The sequence below is a fragment of the Ictalurus furcatus genome, chromosome 15, assembly GCF_023375685.1.
Source record: "Ictalurus furcatus strain D&B chromosome 15, Billie_1.0, whole genome shotgun sequence".
NCBI classification, from domain to species: Eukaryota; Metazoa; Chordata; class Actinopteri; order Siluriformes; family Ictaluridae; genus Ictalurus; species Ictalurus furcatus.
The window spans coordinates 10,412,241-10,432,999 of NC_071269.1; the positions used below are offsets into that span (position 1 = coordinate 10,412,241).

The following is a 20,759-nucleotide window of genomic DNA, read 5'->3' on the forward strand; positions in this document are numbered from 1 at the left end:
TCACACAACTGCTACATTCTGCACTGATGATTTAGGCCTACTTTACTACATTACTGCAACCCTGTCTGAAAAGTGACTTTAGCCTCTTTCTACCATTTATGTATATTTGGCATAGTCCTTTGATGCCTTTTGGCATACTTTTATAATCACTTACAATTTTGTCTTGCCTGTATTTGCCTGAATTTGTATGTTGGGAACTTTGGATTTTGTATTCATTGGAGAAGCTGCACATGCATCCTTTCTCTCATTCTTATGCATTGTTATGTGTACACACACACACACACACACACACACACACACACACACACACACACACACACTTGCACACAACAGTAAATATGGAGCCCAGAGCAAAGGACAACATAATGTAATATCTATTGTCTATTATGATCCTTTGCATCTGTAAGAGAATAAGAGTCTGTGGCACTTCCTGTGGAATTGTGTTTGCTGGACAGTTTCTCTTCACATATCTGCACTGACCTACTAAAATCAGATTGGGTTTCCTGCAGACATGTTTCTCAGGAGAACACACACATTTATATATTGTTTGGAACAAACTGGAGATACTACTGACTCAGCAAATATGATTCAATTATGAAAGGGTAGTTTTCTCAATAGTGTTGGATTTAAGTACATACTGGGTGTATATAATGATACTCTCAGACACTTTTTAGATTAAACTTAGGTTTGTCCCCTTGTGTGTGCTCTTTGTGTGTTAAAACATAAATGTATGCAAGATTTGAGATATTACAGTAGGGTCATTCCATCTCAATTGGTCCAATAATTGCAAAGTTGGTTGCTCAAATGTTTTAAATTTTCCTAAATATTTTGGCGTGATTACCTCTATGTATTGGCATTACCAAATCACCAGTTATTTATTTATATTATATATTTTTTTGTATTTTATGTTGGTTAAACTTAGTTAAACTTGGTTTAACTACAACAAACATCTTTGTGTCATGGCACACAACACATTTTTAATTATACAGCTGTTTACATAAACCTACATGTCCCGTCTCAGGTTGGCTGTGGTGTTGTTTCTCCTGTGATAAACACAGTAAGTAACTTCTGAGCTGTAATCACTTACTGCTTTTATCACAGGAGAAACAGCACCATAGCTCTGTTTAAATGAGGAAAATTAAAAACAGTCAAGCAACCTTGAGATGGACTGACCCAGTTTGTTCACTTTGGAGCGCAGGGTATTAATACTTTAGTGTACAGCATATATAAGTGATTACTACTTATTAGGTAGTGAGTACTACTGATGATGTAGCACACACACACACACACACACATACCCGCATATGGGGACATATGACATATCTATGACTTTTGGGGGCACTGCTTTACAGAGCAATAAACAGTGATCTGTGTTATTTGAAAGCCATAGGAAAACACTATTACTCAGGAGTTTTGATAAAACCATTTTTAAACACCTGAAAATTTTACTTCACTTTGAGGACAAGTATTATTCTGGTCACTAATGATGACAAAGTTGAACACAGACATTTCAGGACTTATTGGGGACAATTTCAGAACAAAGAGCCAGCAAGATTTTTGGCTGTCATAATATTGATTATAATAATTGTTTTTCTCATTTTCATAGATAAAATTATTTTTTTTAAATGTGGTTGATTTTTCTATACCAACCTCATATCTGTAAACTACAGTGTTTCAGCTGACAGTTTTACTAAAAAAAAAATTGCAATGCTGTGAAAGCAAAGATTTTAACAATTTCTCAGGTTTCACTGAAACTGAATAAAAAGTCTTAACAACTTAAAACAATTGGACAAATACAACCGAGTCCTCAAAGTAGTTTTAATATGATTGATGGTGTTGGCACAAAATCAACAAACTGAGGCATGAGTCATCAACACCTGAAGAATCAGTTACCCTTTTCACTCATCAAATGAAATACTTATCCAGTAATGAAAGTAAAAATGGTTTGATAATTGAACTTAAAATTAGATTCAACAATGACAATCATAATATATTATTGGCCATCCTGAACCTGACGTTATTCCATTAGAACATACAATCCATTACATAACATTACATAACTGTAACTTGTTAATATAAACCTTATATGAAATATATAAAAGACAACTTTATTAAGTTCATACAGCACAAGCTGGTTAATTTGATTAATTAGTAAGCAGCACAGACATATAATATTTCTGTTGGCAAAAACACACCATGTTTAAAATAAAATGCAGCTTGGACATGACAAACCGTCAGAAAAGTGTAAGGTAACCAAAACTATTTTTACTATATTGCTTCATTGTTGGAAATTTACAGATAAAATATCAATAAGAAAAGCTTCTTCTTCTTTCTTTGCACTATATCAAAAATATTATTTAGCATGAATTGTTTATTTCTTACTTCCAATCCATTAATTTGATTTAAAAAAAAAAAAAGAAAAAAAAAGCCCATTCAGTTGAAACAAATAATTAAAATGAAAGGCTGGACACGGCACTTTACTGACAGTATCGCACCTATTTCTTGATTTAGCATTTAAAATTGTAAAAAATAATGAATAAAATAAATTATTTTAAAAAAAAAAACTGGAGATGTCCTTTTTACTTGGTTTGAGTAAACTGAATTGAAAGAGAAAATAAACAGCAAAAACCACTCTGTCTGAATACTGAGAACTGCCCGACTGCTGCATTTGTACAAAATATTCAAGTAAAATTTACACTGTATATAAATATAACAGTCTAGCTACTTTATACCAACTAGTCATTAATACTTACAGCTAAATACTAAATGTTTTCTTTCAACATGACTTTACAAGTCATGAATTAAATTAATTTTTAAAAAATATTTATGGTTTTATCTTATTTTTAATTTTATTAATTTATTCATTTTATTATTAAAGTTTATCAGCAAATTGCATCAATTGGAAAGCCAGGTCTAATAAAGTAGCACTGCTTGGATCCTAATGATCACTATGTCTAACTATATTTAGTATTATTTTCATATTAGCACAAAACAAATTTTTAATCACTAGTTGGCTGTAGCTACTCTAATATATTACTGACAATTCATTATTTTCAAGGCCCAGTCCATGTTCTGTGCTTAAGTGCATGTGGTTCAGCTTCAAGGCACAACAGACAGTTTTTCTTACCCGAACACCTCAGTAGGAACACATCAGTCTGTCCTGTTAGAGAACATCTTTGTTTAATCAATCTTGAGTTGATCATAACATGTTTTCCTCAGAATCAGGGCTTTTGACCAAAAGCTCCTCATCTTCCTCTTGCTTCTCAATACTGGATGATGAGGTCTCAGTCACTATTTCTATTTTTTTCTAATAAAGCAAGCCAATATCAATAACATTATATAACATAAGCCATTTATTTTCCCATTTAAATTCAGAGACACAAACATTATAATAAAACCCATCTTCAAGGTTTAATAATAAACCTTAAGGTTAAATAATAACTACAGTCATGTGAAAAAATAAGTACACCCCATGGAAATCATTGGCTTTTTTGATATATTTGGACAAGTAAACATTTGATCCTCTTTGAAACAGTGCCTATTAATTAAGGTTATCCACTCTATCAAATGACACATAAAACTGACATTTTGTAGTATTTTTCACAATTTAAATGAAGAAACAACAGATCAGTCACACGGAAAAAGTAAGTACACCCCTACATTTGTCACATCTTCAAATCCATAAAATTAGAATCAGGTGTTCAAGATTGGGTGCCAGTGATTAGAACCAGCTTAGGGAGTGCAGGTGGAACCGGTCTTATTTATACCTCTCATATCTAGTGTCTGGTGTTCCCTTTGTTATTGAGGTGTGTGGTGTCATCATGCCAAGATCTAAAGAGTTCTGTAAGGCCTTCAGAAAAAAGGTTGTTGATGCCTATGAGTCTGGCAAGGGATTTAAAAAGATCTACAAATTATTTGAAATACATCATTCCACTGTAAGGAAAATAATCTAAAAATGACGCAGATTTCAAACGACTGCCAATTTGTCCAGGACTGACCGTCCCAGCAAATTCAGCCCAAGAGCAGACCGTCTGATGCAAAAAGAAGTCTCCAAGAACCCTAACATTTCATCACAGGATCTGCTAGTAAGTCTTGCAACTGTTGTCAAAGTGCATGCTTCTACAATCAGAAAGACAAATTTGACCTGCATGGGAGGTGCCAGGAAAAAGCCTTTTCAAGACTACAGTTTGCCAATGAGCATATAGGCAAAGACCAGTCCTTTTGGAATAATGTGCTCTGGACAAACAAATCAAAGATAGAGTTGTTTGGCAACAGTAACAGCAGACATTTTTTGGTGCAGACCAAAGTTTTTTGTGGGTGGCTGTGGCTCAGGTGGTAGAGAGGGTTGTCCACTAATCGTAGGGTTTCTGGGAAATGGAGTCACTGGTTTGCTGTGATATGACACAATGACCCAAAACACAAGTGTTATTTACTCTAAGACTGCTCCAATACTTTTGCTCACCAAAACAATTGGTGGTCTGCCACCAAAGGTGCCATACTGTAAGTTGTTTAACACGTCTAGGTGTAAATATCAGGAAATAAAAGCTGAAATTCTGCTCTACTATCTCAGTCATATTTTATCTCAAACCCAAATGTCTTCATCATTTAGCAAAAAATAAAGAACTGGCCTTGCTGTTCAGTACTTTCAGAGGAGACTTTTCCATGATTGTTAATTATAACTGAGCCTTCATCTTGTGGCATTTCAATTTCATCACAATATATTCCTAAGCAGCAACAGCCACAAATAGAGAACTGATTTTTTTTTGCTCAGAAATGTACAGTATATTACAACTTATAGATGCCATTCTCTCATGAAGTTAAAAGAATGCTACCTTTCCAATAGCACTAATAAAGGTTCATGTCTGTAGCTAGCAGACTCAAAGTAAATTTAGATTTATGCCATTTGGCAGATGCTCTTATCTTACAGAAGTAGTTATGTTTCAGGAGAGGTTTAATTTCCTTTACTAATACATATCTTTCATGGTAAGACTTAATATAGTCTTAATAAAGTCAATTAATCCATTAGCTCTAGCAAAGGACAATAGATTTGTATTACTTACACACACACACACACACACACACACACACACACACACACACACACACTTCATATGCAAAGGAGGACCTGAGCCAATGCATCCAGGTTAGACAGTGTTCACTCATGTCCCATTGAAGAATTGGCAACTGTTACATACGTGTGTACTGACAACTGGGATCTCTAGTCATTTTGATAAAACCCAAACACAAATGGAATAAATGTTTTGTTGGTCACTTGCAAAAGACCATTTTGTTCTACATTAATGAGCTAATGTAAATATTTGACAAGCTTTTCAAACCTTGCTAACCAAATTATTTCCATAAGTGACGAATAAGCATAATAAACAAACACTACAGAAAACTGGCCTGTTCAGTTTTATTTTATTGGAAAATAAAACTGGAGATTAATTTATTGGAGATTAATTAAAGCAGAGAAAAAAATGTAAAAGTGAAAAATATCTATGCCACTTGTATTTGCTACTCACACATACATGATAACCAACTGTACATAATGCTCCCCTGTTTAAACACAGTTCACCACTTGCAAGCTGCATCGACTCGACTTTAAAACCGGCTTTAAATATAACGTTATATTACCAGATAGCTAAGCGTAATATTTTAGTAATGTGTACTGCTGACTGACACATGGGGTCTCTATAGCAGAATCTTACTGAGCACAGGTTATGGCTAGTGTGTAAACATAACCAGTAATTCTGTAATATTTTAATAGACATACAAAAATTATCAAGCCTTTTTCTGAGTGAATTCATATTTATATAACATAAATAAATAGATGGACTTCACACTTCCGGTCTGGCTAAGTAGACTCTGATTGGTCAGTTTGAAATACCTGACCTGTTTACTCATGCTTTATGTTAATTTACCTATGTCAACTGGCATCTTCAGAAGGCAAGTGTGTGCACACTCACAAGATTCACGTCCTCTGGGGGGCACATTTCCCTTGCACCTCCAGGGTTGAGGGCTAAGTTCCCTCCGCCCCGTGTGCGTGGACTTTGTATGTTCTCCCTGTGCTTAGGGGTTTCCTCCCCCAGTCCAAACATGCTTTGTAGGCTGATTGGTGTCTATATTGTCCGTAGTGTGTGAATGGGTCTGTGATGTGTGATTGTGCCCTGCTATGGGTTGGCACCCTGTTCAGGGTGTCCCCCACCTTGTGTCCAGAGTCCCCTGGGATAGGCTCCAGGATCCCTGCGGCCCTGTGTAGGATAAGTGGCACAGGAAATAAACGTATGGATGGATGGATGACGGTGACTGTGAATCTAATTTCTTTTTCATCTTTATCTCTTTTCTCCCCCTCCTGATTTTGGTCCCATGTTCCAGCAATGATTGGGTTAATTTTGAATGAAATCAGTGTTAGGTCACATCCTGTGAAACTCATGCTGATATTTAAACATAAACTAAAAAAAAAAAAAGGGAAAATGAGTCAGAGGGAAAAAATGTCTCATGGAAGAATCACAGATTTTCCCAGGAAGTAAACCCAGCACCAGCACATGCTCACTCCCTCTCCATGATCTCTCTCTCTCTCTCTCTGTGTCCTCTTGCACCACACCCAGAGACTACCTCTAGACATTCTTCTTTCTGCCCTAGTTTGCTTTATGTTCATGAATCTAACCTTCCTCTTTTCCCTAGTTCTTTTACTCTCATTCTCTGTCAGCATGTGTTGCATGCTATTTCATCATGTCTGCCTGCATCTGCTCAAATCAGCCACTAGAACAACATCTGGGCCTGGAAGGTAGACAGAGAAATAAGGGTGCTAAATGTATGTCAGTATGTAAATAGGCTTCAAGGCCAAGCAAGATTTTGAGAAACAAAATTGCACATACAGTGGTGTCTAAGACAACTACTAAAAATGCTTCTGTTTTTCATTACAAATTACATTACCAGCAATAACTCAGTAAAAAAAAAAATTCTTAGTATTTGGTATGTCCCCCTTTTGCTTTAATGACAGTGTGCACTCAAGCTGACATGGACTCCACAAGTTTGTGTAAAACCTAATGAACCATGTTATATCAAATCCATCAGTGTTGTCTGAACTCATGTTTCAGTGGAAGCCATAAGTCTAAGGATTTAACATGGACAACATCAAGATTTGCTTACATTTAAATGATTTTTTTTTTTCTTTGTTATATTTTTATTCTAAAACATTCCAGTTCAATGAAAAAAAAAACAACAACAAATTTTCAATGTGGCCTCATACTTTTGGACCCCACTGTATGCACTTATGCTAGTAATAAAATAATTTTAAAATTAATAAAAGAAAAAAACTTGACAGACAAACCGAGGCTTGTTTCAACAAACATTTATTTGTGAATTTTAACAACCAGGAAAGATTTATTTGAGGCAACAACCAAGCCAATCCTTTCCCAGACAAAAACAATTTCAGCCAGTTTTATTGTGGCATATTGTCTTCCCCAGAATGGAGCTATTTACACAGAAAGGTTCTTATTTTATTGAAGGGGAGGATATGAGCTCTGAAGGTCAAGCCACTTCAGCGGAGACATTCTGGAGTTTTTCTAGACTAAGATAGAAAGAATATAAATTGCATATGTACAGTATGTTTAAAGTTACAATATTAAAGATTGTTTGACTCAGTAATTTATTTAATAAATGTTTTTTAAAAAAAGAGGGGAAATAACGAAATATACAAGCATTCTCAATAATTTAGCAAATGGTATTAAGCTACTATGTCATTTAAGTATTGCTAGATGTTATGGGAGGTGGATGCGGAATGATAAGGGAAGATGAGTAAGGGCTTGTTTATGAGATGAATCGGTTCTTTTGACCTTATGAACCAAGAACCTGGACAATTTGTGTAATTGTTTGGAAGTAATTTACTGAAACTACACTATTGGAACTTGGTCCTTTAGATTTGTAGATAAGGTTTTAAAGCACTTGGCTGGAGTTCCCATGAGCCTATGTGCATTTTTAGGGATCATTTAGAACAAGCTCAACAACATACACAATACACATTGAGGCAAAGAGTATTAAGGCAGCTTTCACACTGGTAGTTTAGTCGCAAACAGAGCACGGTTTGAATGAAAAATTGGTAATGTGAAAGCTGTCATGCGGACCAGGAACCGCACCGCAGTACCAAACCCGAGAATACCTGTAGGAGGTGGCCTGGTTTTGGTTGCACTGGAACTGTGCCAAGATTCTCATGAATGTGAGCGCAACTCATACTCAGGTTTGCACATGTTCAGGAACTAAGGTAACCTGCATTTTAGCTGATGATGACATCATTAGTTTCCACAACACGCATGTACCATGAGTGACAGGGGAACGCTGTGGGACACAGAAGAGGTCCACTGCTGCGCATAATATCTGCTGTGCATAATAACACCAAAAAAAATAATAAATAAATAAATACAATATAGTGAGTCCAGACTAACACCATGGGAGGCACCAGGAACAATCGCACTCGGATTCAGACTGCAGCAAACATGCCCAGTGTGAAAACCACCCAAATGTCAGGTATGAAATTTTCCTCTACAGCAAATGCCAGCCTTAGACAAGTGTGATGCTGAAGTGTCTTGTGGCTGCAATGATTAGTTATGACTAAATGTTCAATGACCAAAATCTGAGTAGTTCATTGCTGGGAATTGTTCGATGCGTCATGGCTGCTACCACAGTAGATTTTGGAGCATATACTGGGCTTTAAGATAAGAATGAAATATGGGTGTTTACTGAGTCCCCTGCAAATTTGACCAGTGCTCTCACTGCATGCAGCTCCTTACTGTCTAATACTGAATGCAACATCTTCATTTCTTCTAAATGATAAAAAGGCACACTTGAGACCTTCAAAACAAAAAAGGAACGAATTTGGAGTAGTAAGACTGAACTGCAGAAAAGAGGTAGCAGCGAGAGGTATAACGCAAGAGGTGTCTTGAAGTATTGACAGACTGGTAATGACATTTTATGGCAGATGCTGTGGACAGTACCATAGTTAATGGCAATGAAGAAATGTGACTCACTGTTAATGCCCTTTTTATTAAAGAGCTGAGGCAGAAAGTGGCTAACATACAAAGGAGCCTGACCATCATGGCTTGCCATTTAGAGAGGCTCTGTACACTTTGTGTATGTGTGTGTGTATATGTGTGAACAAGTAGTGGGATAGAGCAAAAGTGTGTGGGTGTATAGAAAGCGCTCTGATAGCAGCGAAAAGTCTGCATTTTTTTCAAGGTCATCATTCTACACCCCATACAGTGTTTAATGCTGACTGCATCATCTACCAGTCAACTAGATTAAATATTACATATTAAATATTTTATCACTAGCAATCATACACATTCAGCTAAAGACTGAAATGTCACTGCTCTGCAAATCACATAAAATATGATAAAGATTTTAATTTGTATAGCACCATTCTAATCTTAGGCAGTTATAAATACATAGTTTAAAGTTTGAAAATAGTGTGTCCAATAATTAAAATGTACATCTGCCAATAATAAACTCCTGTCATGGCTTCATAAAAGTTAATGTTGATTGACAAACTCTAAGACTCTAATCTTGTGAGAAGAAAGGGATGATGGATAGAACAGAGATCTTAATCAATGACATTCTTGGGTAATCACAATGAGGAGGTACATACACAGATTTTCAACTACCCCCATTTATAAAAATGCCATCTTAGAAAATCCTGGCTAACCTGTGCCTTCCATACTAGTCCGAAATAAACACTAAAACTAACTTGATCATGTGTTCTGAATAAGCATGTTCAGTCTGTCACACATCATAGTCATTTTACAGTAATATAGCAAAATACAAAATAATGCTTTTAAAGAAGCTCCCCAGTGCAGCATGAATGAGAATGATGAACTGTGAGATTTACACCATGGAACCATTTTTGTTTGTGATTATGGGGATGAAAATAAAACCTGTAGATGTCTGTTTGAGGCCTTAATTACCTAAATCTTTAGAAAGTAAATCTCTAAATCCATTAAATCCAACTGGGATTTGAGCAGTGTAATGCACAAAAAAATCACTGTCTTTTTTGTCAGGCAACTTAATTCTACATGTTTTCATTCTACTTGTTACTCTGCATATCAACCCCTATTATTCACAGAAGAGTGATCCCTCATGTTTATCCAAAGGCCTGTTCATTAAGATGGCAGAGTTGAGCTGTCCTGCTGGTTGGATACAGGCTAGTGACCTCAAAACGGAGGTCAGGCTGGCTGAGTGATATTCCTTGGCATCAATCCATTTGCTAATCACTGGTTCTTGGAAATGTCCTGATGTATTCTACTGTGGCTTTGTGTTTGTTTATGTGCAAGTTTATACATGGCAGTGCATTTATGTGGTAGTATGTGTGAGGCAGTATCTGCATGTGTTTGTCTTAAAGCAGTGATAGAAGTCATGCCCTCTTTTCCATCACTCAGTGCTGACATCCAATCTCTCGTCGTTTCCCAAGGCAGTCTCCTGTATGCGGTGCTTGCACTGACTGTGGGTGTGCCGAACAGTGGAGCGGGAGGAGCGAGCAAAACAAGAGGTGAGGGACTGTGATTTGCAGTCACAAGATGAATCCTAGGAAGAAATGACTTACTATTAATATGTTAAAACAAACTTATTAACACTGAATTATACTCATCGGCTCCTAGAACAAACTTCAAAATTCAGAGTAGGTATGGTATATAAATACATGGTTAACCATTTGAGGAACCAATATATGAACACTAAAGTCACTATTCAGTTATGTTATACCCTGTATATCTACTAACGTTTACTACATTTCCAATAACATTTAGTACAACTCCTTTAAAAGTTTTAAACAACAGACGCAGGTATCTTGGGTTTGCAGATGAAGCCCATTTTATACCAGAAGCAGCCATGCCACTTTTTGTTTTACACTGTGTACTGCTTTTGCATGAAGCATGTACTGATTATGCTATAGTAAGGCTACAGGCTGAAATATTGATATGGCATTTATAGCTTTGCTATGTGTTTAATATTCTTTGTTCATTATTTCTCCATATCACCTCCGTCAAACACATAGAACCCATGCACCACCACTGACAGGAAATTTGTATTTAATGACACTTGATTACACCTCATTAAAGATGTTTCCTCTCTTATAGCAGTTAACTGAATAATGTTCATTAACTGTTATGAATACTGGAAATAACATTTGACAGAAGGCAGTTAAACAGACTCTAATGAGGAGTTAATACCAAAATTGTGAACACTGCACAGCTGTGTCCAATGTGCAGCTGTGTGTCCATGTAACTGAGTGCCTCAGTTACATGTGATTTTGACCCTGAATGTAGGTACTTATTTTTTGTGTGATATCTACTTTGACCAGGAGTCTTTGTCTGTCAATTTATTGTAATCGCAATATTTATGCAATGTAATGCAATTTATATATACACTAAACATTGAGCCTCATTTATCAAGCTGGATACGAATGGATTTATTCGGAAATTGTTCATATGAATACTGAATTCATAAAAATCCAGTAAATTTTCCAGTAAAAACTTGTGCTCCTGAGATTGTGTAAATTTACGTGCAAGAAGATTAACTAATGTAAACCTTGAATTGATCCACTTCAAATAATATAATTTGCATGGACTACTGCACTTTAATATATGGATTACACTGTTGAGTTTAAATTGCTCATTTTTATTAAGTTTCTAGTTCACTAGGTCAGAGATTAAGAGTACCATCTAGAACATTTTGTGAAAAGCAGACATTTTATATTATTGGTATTAATTTAAGAATATTAAAATAAAGAAAGCAACACAAACCCATAAATTAAGACAAAAAAAGCATTCAATTATGACAAAATAAATGCTACTTTTCCATTAAAAAAATTATTTATTTATTTATTTTATAGGGCCCACTGTCTGGCATGCTGATTCTTAAAATAATTTATAAACTACACCAACTTAAACTGAGCTGTAATTGTATTAGTCCCTAGTCAGTTTATCCATTAAAGTGTGGGCATGTTTTTTTTTTTTAGGGGAGAGCAACAATTAACCAAAACAAGGGTAAAATAAATTCATTTGAGAATGAATAATAGCAAATGTCATGACCTTGATTAAGTATCTTTTGAGTCTAAATATGGCCCGTAGTATGGCCTTAAACTAGTGATAATATCAATCAAGTGGATTAGTATTGTAAGTACAATTATCATGGCTTTATGGTCATAATTTCATAGTAGAGTTCAGATTATTTTGGACCTTGTGAAATTCTACTTAATTTGTCAACCCTCACCTCTGGACTACTGGCACTTGAATGAGACTCCTTCTCACTGACTACTGCATCATCCCGCAATGTCTGTCTCATGAACCTCTTATTGACGATCTTAGTGACGCTGTCTGTTCCCATCAGGGCACCAGTGAGACACTCAGGCTTGGGCTCATCTATGGTTGCAGTCTTCTCTCCTGGCAATGTCCGTCCACACACATTCTGAAAGAACTCCTGCACAATGCCGTACTTCTGAGTGCTGGACTCACCAAGGCTAATGCCAACACTGGGGCAAGAGGGCTTGCCTGCAGCTTGCCTTCCAGGGCATGTGTCACCCCTCCAGAGTGACTCCATGCTGGAGGTGTGCTCCACAACACTGAAGAGGCTGGACAGACCATCATTGAGGCCACTGAGTACGGGACTGTCACGGGTCGTGGTGGACCGAGCCCATGCAGATCCACTCTGGGCGATGCTACGGTTTGGCAGATTCCACATGCTCCGATCTCTTGAGGAGGTAGAAGATGTCTCCAGCTTGGAGGATGAGGATGAAGCAGAGACCCTTCTTGTGAGCTTGGGTGAGCCGTATTTTGGTGAGCAGCAGGGTCGGTCGATGCGGCCGTGCACCTTCTCCAGTGACGAGGAGATCTGGCGGGATCGTGCAGAAGTGAGTGAGGTGGATGGGCGTGGAGACCACACCTTACCATGAAATCCTGCCCCTCTGGAGGCTGGGGAGGCTGGACTCTCTGTCTGCAAGCCCACACTGACAAACTTAGCTGTCTGTGTTCCAGTGCTGGTGAAGCCCACAGTCTGACTTCCTGCATCTTTGCTGCATTTCCTCTCAAGAGAGCTGGAACGAATAGCCTGCCGAACACAATTGGTCATCTCCTTCATGTCGTCACTCAGATTTGCAGAAATCTCAAGGGTGTGGAGGGCCCCAGAGCTTCCCGTCCTGCCCTCCAGTAGGTCCCTGTGCTGCTGGGATAATGAGCTTAGCCACTGCTCATAAGAGGATGACAATTGTGATGATGACGTTTGTGTTGGTTGAGGCAGTACCGCTTGATCAGAGTTAGTCGCACTGAAAAATCTGAGTCCCAGCTGGGCATCATTTAAGCTCAGATCCTTGACCTTCCTTTCCATCCTCCTGACAGCTGGAGGGCTGTAGTATATTCGGATACCTGTTTTGTCTGGGGCAGTGTAACTCCTTTGCACATGCTCCACACTCAGTTGTAGCTCTGGAAAGCTTGTGCTGGGGCAGTCCCAGGTTTTAAAGGGCTCAGTCTTCTCCAGAGAAGCTGACTCGCTACTGAGATACTTCCAGTTCTTCTGATTGAGGCCACTCAGATCTTTGCGGGTTACAAGGTCATTAAACTGGTGCTTCCCAGCCTTCCCCTCAGCGATTCCATTGACCTCATTATGTGGAAGGAAAGAAGCGACATCCAGCAAACTCTCGAGGTCTGACAAAGAGGAAATCGGTTGGGTTCTGCAGAGAAACAGCAGGTTTGAATAGACAGAAGAAACAAATGAAAATCTGACACTGAAAATGACTTTAGAACTCTAATGTATCACAGGGTCACAAATTAGAAATAATGTTACCTCTGCAAAGTTGTTTCATTTGTGGGTGCATCTGTGGATATTCCATTGCAATTAAGAGACTGAAAAGCAACATATTTTGTTTCAGATTTAGCATGCTTATTTAGAACAATTTAATTTCTCAGTCATATAGAGATCAGGGTCTTTCTATCTCTCCCTCATGGGGTACTTTCTTATTATACTCATGAGGAGGCTGAATAAGTAAATTTCCACAGAACAATCAGGAGGTAACACAAAATAGCTCAATTGTTTAAGAGGTGAGTGAGTGTGTGTTAATCTTATCATATTTTGTATCAAAGAAATTCAAAGGAAGCTAGCCAGACAAACAGCATATATAATTTGAACACAGAATGTTGCTAAATTTCCAGTAAGGGGCATGACAGGCATAACATAGTGTGAAACATCATAACATCATGAAGTTCCCCTATGAGATCAATAAAGGTACATTTTATCTTAGCCTCATGACACACTTACAACTTTTAAAAAAAGTTCACAAACTTGTTAGTAATCCTGACAAATAGAATCAAGGCGAGAAATTAAATAAAGATGAACTCCTATGACTAGTGACATAAGTGTGACCTCTAACCTGTGTGCTCTTGCTCTGGGCATCATGGAGCCTCTGCTCCCACTGGTTTCTCTCCTGATTGAAATGTTCAAGAAGCTCCAGCTTCTCCCGGCTCCAGTTTCTCTCGTTAATCTGTAACTGCTTGGTCAGATCCATCACTGCAGCATATGAGTCTGCCAGCAGGTGCTGGTTTTCCTCGCGCTCCCTCTTCAGAGCCCCCTTCAGATCTGGAGGATCCATGTCATTACCAGCTGCAGACATCTTCCCTGCCTTCCCCTCCAGCTGGAAAGAGTAGGGAGAGACAAATGAGGATTGAATACTTTATGTGCTAATGGGGGAACAGTAACCATGGTGACAGCGTGATCATGGAAAAGTGCTAACCAGAGTATAGTCATCTGTTGACAGAAGAACCATCCACTAAATGTACAGACAACAAAACACAACAAATAGAAATATTACTTCAAACCTAATTAAACGCAGATATTCAGAAAACCTAGTCTTTGTTTTTGTCTCTAATCCCTTTTTGTGGTTTCTCCATTACACTGTATCAAGCTGAGGATCAAAGCGTAAGCTGCTACTCACACTTTTTATCTGACCATGTAGGTTATGTTATAAAAACCCAGGCCTTTTGGGAAGATCATTAGTCACACACCCCAGCAGGCCAAATAAACCCCAAAGGAACCTGGCATGAGATGATTACGTGATTAGAGTCAGGTTTGAGTGGAGTTTGCCATATTTCCCCCTTTTCACAATGGAAAACAAAGCCTAATGAGCTTTATTGTGAATAGTTAAATGAAGTTAACAGTGTTTGTGTTCACTGTTGAGGAGAAATTAATTTATTCCAAACCCAAGCCCCTTCTTCCAAAATCTATGTTTTACTCAGAACTATGGGAAAGAGCCAGACGCAGGGTGGAGCAGTAGAGCAGCTGGTGGAACAATGCCACGTTGCCAGTGCTGATGAGGTGTTTGGCACTTGCTTTTATAAAGGGCCCAGCTACAAGATGTGCCACACATACACCGTGGCATAGAAATGCTTAAATTACACAGGAGCTTTGTGGAAGGACTTTGAAGGATTTCAAATAGCCAGAAATTTGTCCGTTCATCAATGATACCAGATGTGGGCAGTAGGCAATAAAAATGGCTTTGCGTCTGCAATATCTATATGATCTCAGAATATTACTGAAATTAATGTGCATTAATTTCCTTTAACTTATCAATTCAACATGCTTTATCTCCACTGTAATATATCACAAGATGGATTAAGTGAACAGCTTTGTTATTAGGGTCTGAGAAACCATATACAGAATAGTATCCAAAATTATTCTTAAATATCATCTCTCTTCATGCTTATATTGTCCCGTTTTGTGTTTTTTTTTTGTGCACACATCACAGAACAAAAGCAGTGTGGAGGATAAGGAGGAGTGACAGGAAGGGAGGGCGGTTGGGGCTGTGGGGGACCAAACAGAGCTCCCTTCAGAGAGCTCTCAAATCAGTTAACGTTTGCTGCAGTGATTGAGACACCAAGCATAAGCGTTGGTGAAACACAGAAGGCAGGGACGTTTTAGATATATTATGATATAGCAATCCGATATGATGTATAAGAATACATGAGCAATAAATTGACCACACCTCCCATTGTTCTTTCCTTCAGCAAGCTCTTTTTTCCTTGCTCTAGTCTGCAGCATTTTCTGTTGTTCCTATCCATCATCACTTTCTAACCTCAACCCTTCCCCCACCCCACCCCACCCAAATTCTCTGCCTGATACACAAACAATGCATCTGTTTCTTCCCTCCATCTCATCTGGCTTGATAATTAAGTTATTAAGCAGACTGTATTTAACATATTCTTCAATAATATACAATATATATATCTCTTATGTTAGCATTTCTTAATCTCTCTCTGGTTTACATGAACATTTCAATGTATAATCAATAACTTTGAACCTGAATAAAAGAATGTAGCCCCGGTGTGATGAAGACTATAGCAATTACACATTGGAATTATACACTCTGTACTCTTCATGGCTGAAGGAAGTTACTGATGTCTAAGTGTAAGTGTTATATAATAATAACATTTAATAAATACACAGAGTTGTAATTTTAAAGCAGCTTTTGCAATTGCAATGAGAACACTGGCAAGCCTTCTTTCCTATCCAAAAACCACCCCATCCACTTTCATGAAAACCTGGGGTTTTCTATGACTACAAGCTCATATAAATAAACACACGTACAACTGAGAACTGGAAAACATGAGACAGTTTTGGCACAAGACCAGAAAAAAGAGCCCAGGTGAGCAGTTCTGTTCCACCAATGGTAGAGCTAATTTCAGGGCCAGGGGAAATGTAAACAAATACTAAAGACACAGTAGCCTGTTGTATGACCAGACCAATTTTAAAGGGGGCAAGAGTGGCAAAGAATTAAAGAGAGACAATTGTGGCAGATAATTAAAGATTGGCAAGAATTATAGCATATTTGCATGGAAGCCACTGATGAATACTATAATATGGCCTTGATGTTATTGATATAACAAGACAACATTTACTACCACGCATAATGTGCCATATTGTAAATTGTGCTCAATTCCCTCAGTTTAATTTGTTCAGTCAGTTATGCATTTGTATTAAGATCAGACTGGCAAACTAGTTGGACACAGTTTTAACAGCCAGAAGGTTGTCTCTACCAGTGTTCGATGGAATATGACACTGTTTTATGCCAATGCTGTTAGCTCAGTTGAGTAACTTGGAAGGATTTTTGGAACGAACTGACTGTTTGTGTGTAGCCCAACTTGGTGTATACTGAAGTGATTATTTAATAAGTTGGTTACAAACAATGATATTAATTTAGAATAAAGCATATCTTAGTACAAGTGGACATTTAGGCTTAGCAGTTATATTAGCTGAATGGAAAAGTAACATTAAATAACATTTATTAAGTAAGCCCATCCTTATTTAAGGGTTTATTTAATGTACTAATTTTCCCTTGAATCAAAATGAAACAACATTGACTTACAGGTTTTAAATTTCATCTGATGATGGTGCTATAAACAGGAATGTGGTGTTTTATTCAGCCTTCATTTGGAACATTGTGTGGTTCAGACAGGGTTTGTTGTAATAGTGCGGATTCAAAGCTTGGTGTTAAGTGTCTGGTTTGAAAGGTTTGCAAATGATTGCTGCATTTAGCCATCAGGCTTCATGAAATGGAACACAGTTAATTCACCATAGCCAAATCAATGTTTGAGGTCTTATTAATGGCATCAGTGACAATTACAAAATGTCTAAGTGGACTCTTAGCCTTAGCTCTGTGGCTAATAACCTTTTAAATCTATTAACTTTCAGATTCAGTAGGGGCACACTAGGGGCTAAATCACAGCTCTGTATTGCAGCGAATGAAACAGTAATTAAACCAGCACCTGGGTGATGAGGCTTTTGAGCTCAGTGCGCTCCACCTCCCAGGAGGCCTTAGCTCGGGCAAACTGCTGTGTTAGTTCCTGGGAGCTCTGACGCTCCTCTCGCAGCTCGGTGCTCAGATCTTGCAGAGCCACCTTCAGGTCAGACAAAGTCGCACTCAAACCACTAGCCTGCTGGTAGGGTGGGATAGTGAGGAATATTAGAGATGTTTATCATAAAATTTAATTTACATTCATGGATTCAGGTCGTATTGTATGTGCACCCAGTTGCTCAAACCTGATTAACCTACCTGAAGGTTATTCTCGGGAAGGCTGCAATCTTTGTTTGTGGGACTTGGTGGCTGTTCCTTGGTGGCTGCCATCTTATTGTCTCCATGGAGAGGGGCAAGGCCATCATCCTCCAGAGGGTGGTGAAACTCCTTAATGCTGTTAATCTGAAGAGGCAACATACCTTCATTTCATGTGAACTGGTACTGACTGCATTATCAGTCTGTCTATGTTTTAAAATATTATGGTAAATACATTGTTTAGAGTTAAACAACAGGCTACATCCTGGCTTTTGGACAGTGTTTGATTGCCTTTATAGTCTTTCATTGACAGTGATAGATCCAGAACATTTTGACTGAGGGGAAAAATGGGACCACCAAATGTGTGGGATCAGACTTAATGCCTGTGTATTTCTAACACACGTCATGTTTCAAATAAATCAAATAAATCAATATCAATATTTTGGTCAGAAATATTGTCATGTTTGTATTTTTAAAAAGTTTTTAAATAATAGTATACAGTTTAGTTTTTTATTTCTGTTTGAATTTTTATCATCTGTAAAGCCTATATTTCCTCACATTAGATATAAACATGGAAATATTTTTAACATGAAATATACAACACAAATTCCAAACTAATGCACAAACTTACTGTTAATCACTGCTAATCTATTTGTAAATAAGGTTTCTATAAGGGTCATTCCATCTCAAGTGGCCCAATGCAGGTTGCTCGACCGTTTTTAATTTTTCTATTTATTTTAGTGACTACCTCTATGTATTGGCATTGCAAAACCACCAGTTTTTAAATTATTTTCTATTTTATTTTACTTGGTTTAGCTACAGCTGCCATCTTTGTGTCATGGCACACAACAAATTTTGGTTATACAGCTGTTCACAGATATCTCGGCTCAGGATGGTCATAGCTACTTTAACCGAAAAACTGATCTCTAGAGCACGTTACAAGGTACATGGCCATATGTAAAGGTTTTGAACACAGAGAAATGTATCCCACATACACAATATTTCAACGCATTTGGATCAATGGCAGATTTTTAATTCATTTAGCAGTTTTCTGTTCTCTGCTCATGTGTTTCTGAGTGAGCCTATGCAGATAGCTAAACACATTTCAGCTTGTCGAGAGGCTTGAATGACCGCTCAGGCAAAAAGTAAAGTTAACTCTTTTTACTTTGTTCCATAAGTGCAATCATGTAATTTCTCTTGACAATTTTCTCTTACATTTCTTGTGAAACTGAAAAGAAATACAAAAACGCTTATTTAAAGTGTCATGAAACACTAAACTACATTTTCTGAGATTTTAACAGAGGCGTTTGTGTCGCACATCATAAAAGACAATCTTAACATCCGTTAATTTTAATTGTAGGAGAAAACCGGTTCATTTTGAGCTTTTTTCCACTATTTTCATCTTCTGGGTTTAAAATCTCTTCCTGTCACATGTCATAGGCAGTGACGTGGCAATGTACTATAGTACTTCGATGACGTGTGAGTGTCTCAATTATTCATGAGCCTGCGTGTTCTTATCCTATGAGAAGATATTGTCTTTTAATTATTCATGACAGCACGTGGTGCTTTCCTACAGACGTAGTAGGTGAGAGAGGCATTCAAATGGGTTGGAGGTGTTTGTTTCAGTGGTGTAAGTGTTCGAGTGCGTTTTCTCGGGAGAGCTATGAGAATTGGAGAGAGTTGGACGTCGGACTTGCTCATGAAAGCAGTTTGCGTCTACACAATGATGCGGTCTAAGTCCCGGGGACTTTTCCATCCCTTCAAATGAGGTACGTGTCTAATTTTTAACCATGACAGTTTTACTTGCCTATTAAGCTAACCAAACTGCTTAAAGCTCCAAGGGCACCAGCGGGCCATCGCGTGCAAAGCTATGCAACGAGAGTCGGTGTTGAAGGGAAGAACCTTCGCCTTTTTATTTGTGAAAAGCTCAACCCTATTAGCTAGCTACCATTCTGACACTTCTCCCATCTGTGCTGCCTCCGTTTGTGTTTTGTTTTCATCCATAGTCATGCCAGGGGCTAATGGTTCAAATAGATAGGCAGAGGACCTGCACCCCTATCTATTGTGTCTCCATTTAGCCCTGGGGATTCAGGAGGAGAGAAGTCCTCTGCCTCATCAGAGCCCTGTGTACTGCTGCCACTGCAAACTTTTTGTCACTATCAATCTTTATTGTGAGTGTTCTGAAGGCTCACCCCCTCTTCCTCCCCTGCCTTTCCCTGCCATGCCCACTCCCCCTCCCTTCATCGCACAGCCATCCACGCCCATTTAAGTTGCATTTTTCATAAATATTGAGAGGTAGACTTCAGCTGAAAGAGGGAGGTTTCATGACCCTTTAACATACATTATCAGTACATACAATTCAGTGTACAATGCAATCTTAAGCTATATGCACTAAGCACAACAGCAAAACTCACCAAATACAATCACAAAAGTTTACAAAATAGAAATATGAATGACAAACTCACAAGCAAAGCTTCTTCCAGGCTTTACACAAACAGAATGATTCAACGCGTATTCTTCACTGTGCTGAACTAAAATGGCTACTGGGTGCATAAACACTACAAATAAAAAAGTTTTTTTCTTTCAAAGTGTAATTTGGCTCGATCCAAGACAAACAGCGCCATCTAGCAGAGGATAAAGATATTGTTAAACATAATATAACATTTATGAACACAAG

General features: G+C 37.9%; 1 protein-coding gene across 1 annotated transcript in view; it reads right to left on the reverse strand.

Moving 5' to 3' along the window:
- Nucleotides 1-7,221: 7,221 nt before the first annotated feature.
- Nucleotides 7,222-20,759, reverse strand: part of soga1 (suppressor of glucose, autophagy associated 1) — a 71,687-nt gene continuing 58,149 nt past the window's right edge. Inside the window, exons 9-14 of the mRNA XM_053642866.1 lie at nt 18,086-18,229; nt 17,799-17,969; nt 14,411-14,671; nt 13,828-13,886; nt 12,262-13,714; nt 7,222-10,575 (exon numbers count right to left, since the gene is read on the reverse strand). Coding sequence (XP_053498841.1) covers nt 10,423-10,575; nt 12,262-13,714; nt 13,828-13,886; nt 14,411-14,671; nt 17,799-17,969; nt 18,086-18,229 — 2,241 coding nt within the window. The 3' untranslated portion in view covers nt 7,222-10,422. The remainder of the gene's footprint in view (nt 10,576-12,261; nt 13,715-13,827; nt 13,887-14,410; nt 14,672-17,798; nt 17,970-18,085; nt 18,230-20,759) is intronic.